Source organism: Poecilia formosa, unplaced genomic scaffold (assembly GCF_000485575.1).
Source record: "Poecilia formosa unplaced genomic scaffold, Poecilia_formosa-5.1.2 Scaffold566, whole genome shotgun sequence".
Taxonomy (NCBI): domain Eukaryota; kingdom Metazoa; phylum Chordata; class Actinopteri; order Cyprinodontiformes; family Poeciliidae; genus Poecilia; species Poecilia formosa.
The window spans coordinates 212,751-227,495 of NW_006800505.1; the positions used below are offsets into that span (position 1 = coordinate 212,751).

Here is a 14,745-nt window from a genome sequence, read left to right on the forward strand (position 1 = left end):
CTGTATTACATTTGCATCTTCATTTTTAAGGAAACCTGTGTTTATTTGAAAATGAAGAGAATCACTGTTATGTGCTGCTCATTTCCAGAGGGTTTCAAATTAATCAGAACGTCCACCTGACTAATTTATGTTTTCCTTAGAGTTCCAGTTTTTTGGTTCGTGTGTTTTTTTTTTTGTTTTTTTTTTTGTTTGTTTTTTTGGAATGATGGTAACATTTTTGGTTTTACATAATAAAACCTACCGTGTGAGGAAAATATTCTGATTAATGTGTTGCGATCCAAAGTTTTCATTCTGTCCGGTTGAGTAGTCCTCCGAGAAGACCTCAGCAGTTCATCACTGGGGCTTTTTAATGATCGAGTAATAATAGTTTTGAGCTTAGTTCAGCAGACAACGTCTTTCCTCATTAAATTGTGATGATGGTTCATTGAGTTGTTCTTCATCGGAGCAGATGAAATAGCCATATAAATTTTCTTGTACATCAAAACAAAAAGCTTTATGTGCTTTATAAAACCCTCCCGTGTCACACCGTGGGCCGTCCAGTCTCCAACACTAACCGCCTATTCAGCCATGAAAAGCATAAGCTTCCCATTTCTACAGGATGTCTGAGGCGTGCAGTTTTTTGGCACCCAGCACACGTGGCTTTTTTAACAGTTCAGCAGATAAGACTCAAAGCATCACCAAAAGGCACAAAACACTATTTTCAGAATTTAACAAGATTAATATTACTTGTTTTTGTGTAGATGTTAGCACTAATTTGGCAATTTTTCAAGAAATTGTGACTCTGAACTGCGATGGACTGGCGACCTGTCCAGGGCTTACCCCGCCTCTCGCCCGTTGACAGCTGGAGATAGGTACCAGGACCCCTGCCGACCCCAATAGGATAAGGCTGTCAGAAGATGGATGGATGCATGTGACTCTGAAACAAATAAGACCTCTGTCTCTTTAAAAACTCCTGCTCTGTCTGAAACGCCGCCTTCAGGAAGTCATCACAACTGCGCACCTCTATTAACCTTTTAGCAATGTTTTTACCAGGATTGCATTGAGCAGCATCTCGTATAAAGATGTATAAGGAGCTCAGCAGAAGTGCAATTCCACCAGTTGTTTGCTAACTGCTGTTGGCTAGTCTGAAGGAGCTGAGATGGGGTGGGACGCTCCGCTAGGCATAAGCTCTGTATCGTGAACACCACATCCCCGAGGAGGAGTTGCACCTTGAAGGTGGTGTTTGGTCTTCCCAGACATTTTGGGAAGCTGAATGGTTGCCATGGGAGATTAGGGGATTTCTCAAGCATGCATTAAAGAATCAAGGTAACACTCCCAGTATGTTTTTGATGAGGAAATAATTATGTAAAGATCAAAAAAGTTGGTTTTACATGATACTGACCTTTTAATAAAATGAACACTTACACTGTTAAGCATGTGGAAGATTCATCAGGCTTTCGCTCAAATGAAAGTTAATGGCATAAATATTGAAGTATAAAAAAAAAAAATCTTAAATGAAGCTACAGACAAAAAGGCTAAAATGATTTGCACATCTCTTTAATATTTTATCAGAAAAGTGGTGTGTGTGTTTGGCTGGGCTGGTAATTATTATTTTAACATGCATCTCAAAGTAATGTAGGAAATCTCATCCGTGAATTTATTCTTCTAAAGCTGGACTATTTCAATGCTGAAGATGCTTGTGAAAAAATAAAGTGTGTTCTACAATCATAATTGTCCCAAACAATTAAACTGCGGCTGGTGCAGATTGACTGCAAGCACGGGGTGACAGTGCTGTGCTAGAAATTCACAAATAAATTAAACAAACAATATATACATATAAATTGATATAATGTATGTATGTAAAACAAATATGTTGTACTGGTGCCCAGGCAACCGTATGCAAACAGGCGTTTGTACCTGGATCCAAGTAAATCTGTGATATCACTTTTATAGGTTGCATTGTTTTGGATTCTAGACGCCACAGAAAATGTTCACTGAACAGCAGAATCTGGTTCACACAGCTGAAGCACTCTGCACTTCACTGGTCATTCAGCCTCAAATGGCAAAATCTGACAAATGTTTACTGAAGCGTTTCTTTATGTTCACATTCTGCGGGCATTAAAGTAAGTCTCACTGAACCTCCTGTCACATGAGTGATTCAGAGGTGCTGCAGAAATACATCCCGGGAAACCTGAAAAGTATCGTGTGAAGAGTACAGTAAAGCCCAAAATTATTCAAGCCTCTGACAGGTGTAGCTTTAAAGTAACCTTGGTAAGTAACCTTACACTTCAGCCTGATGGAGAATTGTTTTTGCTTCAAAACTGATACTACTATCACAGATTTATTTTTGATAGTTTGAGACAAACTTTTCTCATTTGTTGTTTCAACGAAGAAAAAAAATGCTGAATTTAAAAAGGCCAGGGGTATGAACAATTTAGGGTTAAATGTAAATACATCAAGCCATTGCAGGGACGTCTGAAACCCTTCATTTCAATTGTGCACTTTTGACCTCAGTGTGTGTTGACAGAATTCAGAAATAAACTATGTTTGGGCGTCTGGAAACAAAGTTAGGTGAGCGTCCCCCGCTCTGGTTCACCGCACTATAACAACATTTGCTCAGACGGCTCTGTAATTTAAACTAAAAAAAATAAAAAAAAGTTGGAAGGGGTGAACCTACAGTATCTAATTGTCAGCAGTACTGATGTGTTAGTTTCAACATGAACTCTACGATGATTGATTTTTCCATCCATGGCTTGGATCATGTTCATTATGAGCTCCCAGGTGAGTGGGAGTTAGCGCGGGGCGGCCATATGGCTGCTACCTTCCCCTGTCTGTATTGGCTGACCTCTATAGCTAACTCAAGCTGACAATTTTCACAGCTCAAGTATTTTCAGTCCTCCTGCCACAACTGCCTATCCATATAAACGTTTACCCCAATGTTGCCATGTGTTTTTCTACAATAATTAACTTACCGAGTGTAAATGCTGCCTTCCCGCTCCCATAAAACATCTGAGTGAGTAAAGTGCACCATCTGTGACACCTTTCAGTATGACTGATCATCCCTGCCTTTGCTCAAAGCTCATGCCTCTCACTGTGAACTCTAAACAAGATAAGATACTGTGCCTCTCAGATTGTATGTAGGCCCAGATCAAAGAGTTATCCGTATTTGTTGTATAAGTGTCTTAGAGCGATAAAGAAGTTATTTGGCCTTGACCTTAAAATAAGTTCAAAATTCATTGCAGCAAAATTATCTCACAATGCAAAATAATGGAAAACGATAAGCTTTAATTTAAGTGCATGTATTGAAAAAGGGATTAAAACATGCCATAAAATAACAATTTGTAAAAAATAAAATCACTGGGGTCACAATTACCGCTACCCTAATGCCTTTAAGTAAATGTAACTCAATTCATTTTTAACTTTTTGTTTTACTCTATTATTTTCTAATTAATTAGTAATCTAAAAACTTGTTGTTTTCCTGAGGCATAAATGTGATCCTATAAAAGTGATGCAGTGACCCAGTTCAGTATTCTTAACTGAAACCAATTTTTTACCTTGGAAAGCAAAGAAAACTACAGAAAAGAGTTACATCTGGGAGAGAGAGGGGGAGAGGGGGGTCACCAATGCTCCAAGAATACAAAAGATACAGAAACTGGAGAGAGGAAGCAGAGGAAGCTCATGACCAGAGGAAGACCTACTACAAACAACCCTACTTTGTATTGCCTTTGCATTGTTTTGCCTTCTGATGTCCACGTTTTGATGTGGCCTCTGTTTTCCTGGTTCCATCCTTAATTCTTGACCGTTTTTGTTATGTGAAGTTAGTCCCTGGCCCTCACTCACAAATGCAACTCGTCAGTAATTACTCTCCTCTGTTCGTCTCAGCTCAGTGAGTCAGCTGTCAGTTCCTCGTGTTATGCTGCCTGCTATGCCCTGTTTCTCTCATCCCTGAATGTGCAAATTTCTTCATTGTTTCTGTCATGATCATGTCTGCGAGGATAGAAGACAAAATGCTTTTACAGGCAAAAGGAAACACCAAGGATTGGGCCACCCGCGATTCTGTTAAACACAATGAACTCGAATAAAATCTCTGGTATCAAAGATTGGTGAGCTACACTGTAAAAAGAACCGTCTCTAATTTACGGTAAGATACTGGCAGATGTGGTTGCCACAAAATTAAATTCTGGTAATACGGTAATAGTTTTTTTTTTCTTTTTTACAGTGTAAGACACTGTCACAACAACTATTGATCATTCTATTTTTTTAAGCTTTTTACACATCTATGTGCAACAAATATGTCCACACCTGTATCAGTATTTAGCATGTACCACATGTGGACACATATCTGAAACCATTGCATGTCTTTGTGTGAAAAATGCAAATGAAACTGAGATCTTGCCAAGAACAAAATGAATCTCACAGTTCTATGGAAAGTGTGCAACACTTGCACTTGTCGAGGCCCGTGGCAGAGAAATATCCTCGGGGAGGAGAGCGAGACTTCCTCTGGGATGGTCCCACAGAAAGTTGCACAGAATTTCTTGAAAGATTAGTTACGGAACAAACCATCCCTCCAATGAATCCACCCCATTACATAGAAAAGAAACAGGTCCAACAGGCTCTGATAAACGAAAACAGAGGCAAATGAAATCATCTGGAGCTTCACGCTTCACGGTCACTCCTAATAAAAAAAGAGAAAGGAAAACACACAGAGACAAAGAAAGAGAGGGACGAGAGAGAGAGAGCGAGAGAGAGATGGGGGACAGAGCGCACTGCCGTCTGCACAGGAGCTGAATCTGTGCGCGCTTTCCTGCCAAAAATGCGCAGGCAGCGGCGCTGTTAAAACGTGCTCTGTCAAACTGAAAGACGTAGGCTGACAAAACGCCCAGCGCCCTCTCGAAGAAACCGGAGCCAGTGGGAAGGATGCTGTGCTTACGAGAAGCAGGTGTATCCAGCCAAGTGGAGGGGACGCAGGAAACCGAGCGGGAGCGACCCGCTGGAGCCGCTGGACAAAAACACCTGCTTCAGAGGAACAGCCCGCAGTCTTCGCCGCTTCTTTCCTATTTTTAATAGCTGGATTTGGTCCCTCGAGATGTACATCTGGCATCCAGAGTGGGGAATAAGGGCGCCATGAGACTGACGGACGCACAACTAATTTGGGAAACACCTTAGAGGACAAGAGAAGAAAACAAAGATAGTGTGCACGTCTTTGTTGATCACAGAGATCTGCTGACATGCCCGGGACGGTCTCCTCGGCGCCGCCGCTCTACATAGGCATGGAGGTCCTGATAGCTGTAGCCTCCGTGATAGGGAATGTGATGGTGGTTTGGGCGGTGAAAATTAATAAGTCCCTGCGAGACACCACGTTTTGCTTCATCGTCTCCCTGGCTGTGGCGGATATTGCGGTGGGAGCGCTGGTCATCCCCCTGGCCATCACGGTCAGCATCGGACTTGAGACTTACTTTTACAGCTGCCTGCTCGGGACGTGCACCATGCTGGTGCTGACGGAAAGTTCAATCCTGGCCCTGCTGGCCATCGCGATTGACCGCTATCTCAGGGTCAAGATCCCGACCAGGTAACGTAGGTCTTTCGGGAAGGACGGGAGGAGGTCGGGGGTGAAGGTTCAAGTCTGATTATTGTTTGCTCCATGTGGGAAGGGGCGATGGTGGTCGTTTCTTCACACAGAGGTCAGAGCTACCACAGCTCTCTTCTTGGGCATCGATTTGCACGGGGATCGTGTTTCACTTCAGACTGCCGTGTTTAGCCCCACATTTGGGTAGATTTAGCTCGCCAGAGGATTCGTGAAAACAACAGGGGCATGCTGATCCCGCAGCAGCCTGTGATTTTCTGTTTGTCCCGTCTGAACAGGGCCTTGCGGAAATACAGACCTGATACCACTGAACTCAGCAAGCATAACCCTCAACGTGCTTAAGTTGGGTTTATTTTATATGACAAACCAACACAAAGGCGCACATTAATGTGAACTGGAAGAAAAAGTAAAGCTGACTCATTATTTAACTAAAAACAATAAGAGAAATGGGTCATGCTTGGGTTCTAACTCCCTGAGTCAATGCTTTGCAAACCAATCTTTTGAAACATTGCATCTACAAGTGTGTGTGTGTGTGTGTGTGTATATGTATATATATATATATATATATATATATATATATATAGCAGTGTGTATATATATATACACACTGCTGTTGGATATCAAGGTGTTTTTTTTTTTTTTTTTTTTTTTTTTTTGTTTTTTTGCCTATTCTTCTTTGCCTAAAAGCTTTGACGCAGACAACTGAATACAGTCTGGACTTTGACTGGGCCATTGTAACACATGGATTACAATGCCTCTCTGGCTTTGTGTTTGAGGCTTTTTGTCTTGCTAGATTGATCCTTGAGAGCTGCTGTCCTGCAGCCTTTACAGCTGAATCCAATGAATGCCTCGTTACCAGGCCTCTGCAGAACTGAATCACTGCTGATGAGAGAATTCAGGCATTTTATTCAGGTGTGTTGAGAAAAGAAAGGTATCTAAAAGCTGCAAGATGGCTGGTCATAAGGACTGGACTTTGCGACCGCTCTGCTGGAAGATTTTAGCCTCAGGTTTTTGAACCACTTTTAAGTTTTCCTGATTGCCTACTGTTAGCTTCACCTATCTTCCTAATAAACCTGACCAGCTTCCATCATGCTGCCACCATTGTGTGGACAATATGACCAGCGTGATGGCAAATATTGCTCTTTTTTGCCACAAATCGTTTATCAAAAACTTGTAGTTTCACTTTATCTGACCGCAGTTTTTTTTTTTTTCTTGCACACGTTTGCTCTTTATCCTACTTGATATTTGATAAACTGCAAGTGGAACTTCTTCTCCAGAGTTACCATTAGCCTCTTGGCTGCTTCTTTGTTTAAAGTTTTCATTTTCCAGCCAGACAGTGTTGATCTAAGGAATTTACCAGAACAGAAACATGTTTTCTTCCATAGATCCATTCATCATCCCATCAACCCTTACTGGTTTCCCTGCTACAGAAAAGCAACTTGATGCTGCAGTCTCCCTGTGTGGAAGGGATAATGTGTTCAAGATGGACATCCATCTCTTCGTAGGCTTAGAGTTTCAGCAATTGTTTTATAGCCAAATTCTGCTTTAAACATCGTCACAACTTTATCCTTGACCTGGCTGCTGTGTTCCTTCATGTTTATGTCGCTGCTGTTTTCTAACAACACAGAACAGATTTACACTGACAAACACACATACTCTGATTATTGTATTTACCAGGTGACTTCCTTAAGAAATTGAAAACTGAACTTGAAATTGGATATTATTCAGGAGTATCAGAATGAAAGGGCTATTTACATGTTGATGTGCAGTATTGTATGTAATGTCAGAAACCGTAGAAAAGTTAAAGGGTGTGAATTTTTTGTAAGGTCTGGATGGATGTGATTTTAATGACAGAACTAGAGCAGACCAGGATAACGACTAGGAGCTGATGAGACATCCCAGTATCAACTAAACGTTGTAATTTATTATTCCTTGTCACCACAGATAATAGCTTGTGGCTCATTACGACACTCTTGGAAAACCTTTAGCTGTTGGCGTCTTATTGCTTTCAGCAATCCAAAGTCCTTTTAATTGTGGTTCAAGTGGAATAAATCAGCAATTTTCAAGGATGTTCATTATCTTCCATACTTTTTCTAACAAAAGAAAAGAGACTAATTCACAGATACGCCACAATTATTGGGTATATATCACAGTTTCCGCAATGTTTCCTTTTTAGCTGTGCTGATGCTTGTAGCTTGTGACAGACATGCCAGTTTCCATTTCCAAACTCTAGAAATATGCTTAAAAAAGCTTCAAAGAAAAAGAGTGAACAGGACAGCCAAGCTTTCACTGATAGCATACTAAAATCTTCAAACCATTTAAGTCTTTTGCTCCATCAGAACAATGAAACAAAAGGTGCTTTTTGATGCTGTTTTTCTTCTCTAGGGAGCAAACAGACTGGTCCATGCGTCTCTGTACCGCTGCATCTCAACACATCTGCCCCCTAATCAGTACTAGACACACTGCATGTCACCAGTGACAGTCGGGCTAAAAAGGGAGGTCCGGTTTAGCTCCAGGCTCCCTTTTTAGCAAAGGTCAGCTTGTGATGATCCAAACATTTTCTCATCAGACTCTGTAAATATCAACCAATGGTAATCTAGACATGATCTAATTACCGCACTGCATGCTTTCTAGCATCGAGGTGGATCAGATAAATGTTTACATGTGTGCCTTTAGGCTGCATCTGTTTCATTTCTTTCTCTGAGATGAGAGAGGAATAATAACATTTCAGAGACCCTGAATCTTTTACCTCGATCAGTCTCTCACCATTAATCCTTTACAATAAGTTATTTAGAAGATATAAATCTGCAGCAGAAATGTGAAGTCTGGTGGGCCAAATAATGCATCTGCAAAATTAAGTTACAAAGTTAAGAATCATATATGAAAAACGGAGTATAAAGTGTGCTGATGTTACTTTCAGGGGCGCGTGTCCAATTTGCACTGCAATGAGCTGCAACCCATCAGCTTAGGGTTTAAAGTATTCAACTCAAGGACAATGAAATAAAACTTATTCTGGTTGTACATAAAAAATAAAGATAGTAAAAATTTCAACAAATGTCAAATATGATCTTCAACCAACACAAGAAGATACAATTGCTAAATTTAAAAAATATATATACATCAACTGTTACGGTTTGTGAAAGAAAACATGCATGTTCCAACAGTGAAGACATTTTGACGTATTCATGGTTCTTCCTGCAGGTACAAGCGGGTGGTGACGTCCCGGCGGGCCGGCCTGGCTGTGGTGATGTGCTGGACGCTGGCGTTCGTCGTGGGCCTGACGCCCATGTTAGGGTGGAACAATCTAAAGCACCTCCAGGAAAACGGCACGATCGGCCCGGACCTCATCGTCACCTGCCGGTTTGAGACCGTCATCAGTATGACGTACATGGTTTACTTCAACTTCTTCGGCTGCGTGCTGCCGCCTCTGGTGTTCATGCTGGTCATCTACGTGGAGATCTTTTACATGATCCACAAGCAGCTGAACAACAAGAAAATCACCTCCAGCTTCTCAGACCCCAACAAGTACTACAACAAAGAGTTGAATCTCGCGAAATCTCTTGTCCTGGTGTTTGTTCTGTTCTCCATCAGCTGGCTCCCCCTTCATGTCATCAACTGCATCACGTTGTTCTGTCCAAAGTGCAACAAGCCGATGGTTCTGCTCTACATCGCCATCTTGCTCACTCACGGCAACTCCGCTGTCAACCCAATCGTCTACGCTTTCCGCATCAAAAAGTTTCGCACTGCATTTCAGAAAATATGGCAGCAGTACTTCTGCTGCAAGGAGACGCTGGCGTTGGACTTCCAGCAAAGTGACAGAAAAGACAAGCCCAACGTGGAGCCAAAACCGGCCGCGTCGCCGCAGCCCGCTCACGAGGGCGTCTTTAAATCGTATCCTTCGCTGGAGCTGCAGCCGCCTCCGCTGGAGCTCCAGGACGAGCAGAAGATTATAACATCTCAGAAAACTTACAAACTTCCCCCTTTTGTCGAGCAGAGCGTAGCCTGAGCGAAGGAGGGCGATGGATGGCTAAAGAAATAACCTCTTGTGCAAAAGCGGTGGCTCTCTCCTCATATGAATGTAGTTTGAAGAGAACGGATCATAGCAAGTCACCGCAAAGCTCTTGCAATTTGCAACGTGGGTCTGTGGAAGATTGTTCGTCCTCAGGAACAGCATACATGCACATAACAGTGCAGGCAGCGTACTGAGAAGCCTGCAATGTCTATTTACGTGCTTATCTTAGTAAGATACTGAGCACACGAAGCTTTAACTGTACTATTACTTATGGTAAAGCAGTTTGTGTGAACATTAGAAAATGTGCAATATAAGTTGTTGTGGTTTGTCAAGTATCGACATCTCCATGCTACGACTTGCCTGAACATTTATACATCAAATAGAGCAGGGTAATCTTACTACTTTAATACTGTGTATGTTCCGACTGACTCTGGCTAAAAAAAATATATATATACATATATATGAATGTAATCGTGTAAATATGAGACGGCATTCACTTGTGAATGCTCGACTTAATCTTCAGGGTCTAAATCGCACAACGACGTGTGCAGGAAGCAGTGTTAAGGGACGGAACAACGTCATGAGAGTTTGTGTCTCTCCTCTGGAGCTCAGTCAGGCCTCAGGTGTTCCAGCTGCGGTTTCCCGTTGCAGACGAGACGGACGGGGACATAAACAAGCACACAGAGGCTTTAAAATTTTAAAAGCTACATGCAGGACACTTGTAGCAGCTCACAGGGGAAAAACACAAGATGCTCTTAGATCTCATGTTTGTTCAGTCTCCACGTCAGTAAGCTGTGAGTGAAGTTTTCTTTAGCTCCTTGTCATCGCTACATCACGGCAGTTTACCATCACCAACTGTGGCTTTCAGGGCCTTGTTCAAATACTCAGCCGAACACTGACTAAATTCTGAAATGTCAACCTGAAGATTGTGAGTTTAACCTGTAAGCTTATTATTTTGCATCTTGCCAAACTGAAGCATCTTCAGATTCATAATTAAACTATGTTCAATACCTCTTAAACACAGGATGTAAAGCTGTGTTTGTTGTTCTTATTTAGTAATCTTGCACTTGAAGAGATAATTTGGTGAGGTTCTGCTGAATTATTTTACATATTTAGCGACTTACCTGCTGTTGCTAAAGCTCTTGGCATCCTCATTTTGTTTAAATCCAGATTAGCTGTATCTTAACATCCACTTCAAGGTGGCCAAAATCAACTTTTATCCCTTAAAAATAACTCCAGTTTGAAAATGTTATAGCAGTTAATGGGATGAATCTTTAAACTGTTGCTACATTTATTATTGGGTGGTTATTTACAGTACGTTGATTATTAATAGTGTGGGAAATAGAGGTTGAAGGCAGTGCACCACAAATGGTTGTTCTAGAAGAAAAACCTTCTGAGAATGAAACATGTAATCCATGAATCAGAAAAATAATATTCACCTGAACTGCTCTAATATTTCATATCCCAAGGTGGCCCCCAGAAAACTTCTGCTGCAATAAAACTACGTTACATCTGAAAAGTTGAAGCTCTTTACAAAATCCCTACTTATATGAAACCTTAGCCCGTTATTATTCTTTCACTGGGTTGTTATTTACACAGAAGTCAATGAATATTTACATGGGAAAAGAAGATAGTAAGTGGTGTGTCGCTAGTGATCTTCCTATGTGATATGGAGGACCAAAACCAACATAATAAGAAATAAAATAATAGATATATAAATAAAAGAATAAATAAAAGCATAAATATATATTTTGATAAGAAATAAAAGCATAAATATACATTTAGTTTTTCCTTTTCCTTACACATGAGTTTCCGTCAAGCAATTTATATATTTTCTTTTTCATTTCCCCTAAACATGCGGTTTGACAAGAAAAATAGATATTTTGCTTTGTCTTTTTTTGCTTCTCCCTTTTCTGCTCGCTGTATTTCTGCTGCACCAATATGTTAATGAGAGAGCTGTCCAGCTCCTCTACTAATGGCCAATAGAGCTTTGGAACCAAGTCACTGCGTGAGACGTTGTTGGGCGTTCAGCTCGCTCGGTGCCATCTTTACAGGCCACAGACTAAAACAAACTTTTTCCCCGTGGTTTTACCAACTGCAATGACGTTAGTTGTGAGTTGGATATTCCAATGTCTGCCGAGAAAGCAGCGTTTAGCTCTAGGTTGGTCCGATTTATGAACGCTAATTTCGGCCAGCCGTTCTCTAGCTCCCTCCTCAGCGCTCGGAGGTTCACTTAGGGACTGTCAACAAATTTACGAACTGAACACTCCTGTCAACAAATGTTAATAAATTTGTTGACCAACTGATCCAAAAAAGTGGTAATTCAAGCTTTTACATGAAACAGCCTACCCTCTTTTAAAATGTCAAGTCATATTCAATATTTTAAATAATTTGAATGTTAAATAATCTAATGTTTTCAATAGCTTCCATATTGTGTGCCACATTGACTAGAAATCAGTGTGTAACCAGTCGCGATCGACTGGTGGACTGTGGAAGGTTTTGAGTCGATCTTGGCAGTAAGTGACAAACTGAACGCTGCCCAGAGGCTAAAACACGTCACTGCAGTTGGTAACTCATTAAAACCACCGGGAAAAAGTTTGTTTTAGTCTGTGGCCTGTAAAGATGGCACCGAGCGAGCTGAACGCCCAACAACGTCTCACGCAGTGACTTGGTTCCAAAGCTCTATTGGCCAATAGTAGAGGAGCTGGACAGCTCTCTCATTAACATATTGGTGCAGCAGAAATACAGCGAGCAGAAAAGGGAGAAGCAAAAAAAGACAAAGCAAAATATCTATTTTTCTTGACAAACCGCATGTTTAGGGGAAATGAAAAAAATATATATATACATTACTTGACGGAAACTCGTGTAAGGAAAAGGAAAAACTAAATATATATTTATGCTTTTATTTCTTATCAAAATATATATTCATGCTTTTATTTATTCCTTTATTTATATATTCATTATTTTATTTATATATTTATTATTTTATTAATTATTATATCAGTTTTGGCCCTTTAAAATATTTGTATGCTTTTATTTCTTATCGAAATATATATTTATTCTTTTATTTATACATTTATTCTTTTATTTATATATTTATTCTTTTATTTTTTATTATGTCGGTTCTGGTCTTCCATAGTGATCTTCCTATGTGAAACGTAATGAGAATAAGAATAAAAAGTCGCTACCCAATGAAGAAAAAGCAAGCTAAACCAAAAATGACAAATACAGTATTCAATTAAATAACTATAATGTTTTTCACTTTTCACATGTTTTTCATCAGCCAGTTGGTTTGACTGCACCATCTAGAGAAATCAGTTTCCCTGTGTTAATATTGATCAGTTTGTGGGCAAATAACCACTTAACTAAAATGTGACAAAAAAAACTGTATTTATGCAAACTTCCATGACATTCTCAAAAGTGAAGCTGTTTTAAGAATGCTCCTCTCTTTCAAGGTCAGGATTTGTATCCATTTGTTGTAAACGCTTCTGTTTTAAGAAGGAGGACATTTTGATTGCTTCTCACCCTTCTGAGAAGAAAGACCTCAGTGCAGTCCTCACAAATGAGTACTGATAACAGTTTGAGCTTGCCTTTGTAGAAACCGTGGTTGTACGCTAAAGCTGATTAGCAACAGGAAATATGATTTGATGGAAAGGTCATGCAGAACAGACTGTTTTCTAGTCATTTACAGCGTAAATTATGTTAAACAGCAGCCTTCGAAGGCTGCAAATTGCTGTTGCTGGACAAATTCATGAAAACACAAATTGTCTGGTTTTGCAGTTCACAGGATCTGCAGCATTATGAGGCAATTCAGCGGCTGGTTCAACCGTTTTCCTCAAAATTAAAACCCGGGCTAGAAAACAAGAAGCATATTTATTTATTTATTTTTTTTTTTTTTTGAAAAAAACCAACATTTCAATTCTCATTGAAAGTCTAAGAAAAATTTATTTATTAAGGAGTCTGGACTTTCTTCGACAAAATAACTACAGTCACATCTGCACATATTTCTGCTCAAACAAAGGGCAGCTTCTGACCTCCGCTCCCCCCACAATAGAACGGAATAAATAAAATTGCTGATACTAATATGGTTGTTAAAGAAAATGAGCAAAGCCCAAGTAAAATGCGTCACTTTAAATTATCAACATTTTGAATCTCTAAAATCTACTCACAAACTGCACCAACACATTCAGTATCAGCCACATCTGTGCTTCCCCTTATCTTTAGGAAGTGGGATCTTTGTGAAAAAAATAAATAAATAAACAAGCTGCTAATAACACTCCTCTTATGCCCATTTTAAAAACAGGAAAGATAAGTTCGTTAAGAGCATTTAGGACTCTGGGCAGAAGGCCATAGTAAGATGTTGAATTCAATAAAGCATGCTCAATCATTCAGGCAGAACCATTTTATTAGGGGTCCGAAAGAAGACATATATCTTAATAGTCCTGGTAGAGCGCACAAACACATACCCTCAAACAAGTTTCTGTGGATTTTAAAAACAGGCACCTTACTCAAGGATTGACGTTAATGCGTCAGGGTTTTCTTTTTTATTATTATTATTTTAATACAAGTTGCTGTAAAATGCCCCAAAACATTCAATATATTCTGGCGTAAATGTACTTCCCTATCTGGCTTTTCAAAAATGCAGTACTTCTTATGCTGCAGTAACTGAGAGTGCTGTTATATTTAAATTTACATGACAGAAAATGCAGTTTGTTTGAACCCCACCAGGTATGGGGTACATCTATTTAGTTCCTTTTCTTTAAAAATAAGAAGTGGATGTTTCCTTTTTATCGTTCCCTTTTTATGAGTCATCACTTGAGTTGCAATCATCAACTCCAAGCCGCTGATATCCCACTTTGCGCTGCACGTTGGTGCAGCAGATGGCTGTCAGGATCCTCATCAACACAGCGCAATAATGCAAAGAGTTCCTGTTACGTAACACTGGAGCGGCGGCTCATTTTTCCCCATCAGAGACTAAGCGAATTCCTCTGATTGGTGAAGACGTGAAGCTCCAGGTAGATCACATAATCAAAGTAAACACTGTTCGCTCAGTGCTGTGTTTCTGCTGGATTTGCTTCTCACAAGCTGCCATCAGATTTTGCTTCAGTCTCCTCACTCAGATAAAACACAGGAATACCCACAGAGGAAGATGTGGTGCTTTTTTTTTTTT

At 40.2% G+C, this 14,745-nt stretch overlaps 1 protein-coding gene across 1 annotated transcript; it reads left to right on the top strand.

Annotated features, from left to right (window-relative positions):
• Positions 1-4,426: 4,426 nt before the first annotated feature.
• adora1b (adenosine A1 receptor b) lies at positions 4,427-10,021 on the top strand. Its single transcript, XM_007540849.2, has 2 exons — positions 4,427-5,548; positions 8,765-10,021. The coding sequence occupies exons 1-2, from the start codon at positions 5,208-5,210 to the stop codon at positions 9,567-9,569; spliced, it is 1,146 nt and encodes a 381-aa protein (XP_007540911.1). The 5' UTR covers positions 4,427-5,207; the 3' UTR covers positions 9,570-10,021.
• The last annotated feature ends 4,724 nt before the right edge of the window (positions 10,022-14,745 follow it).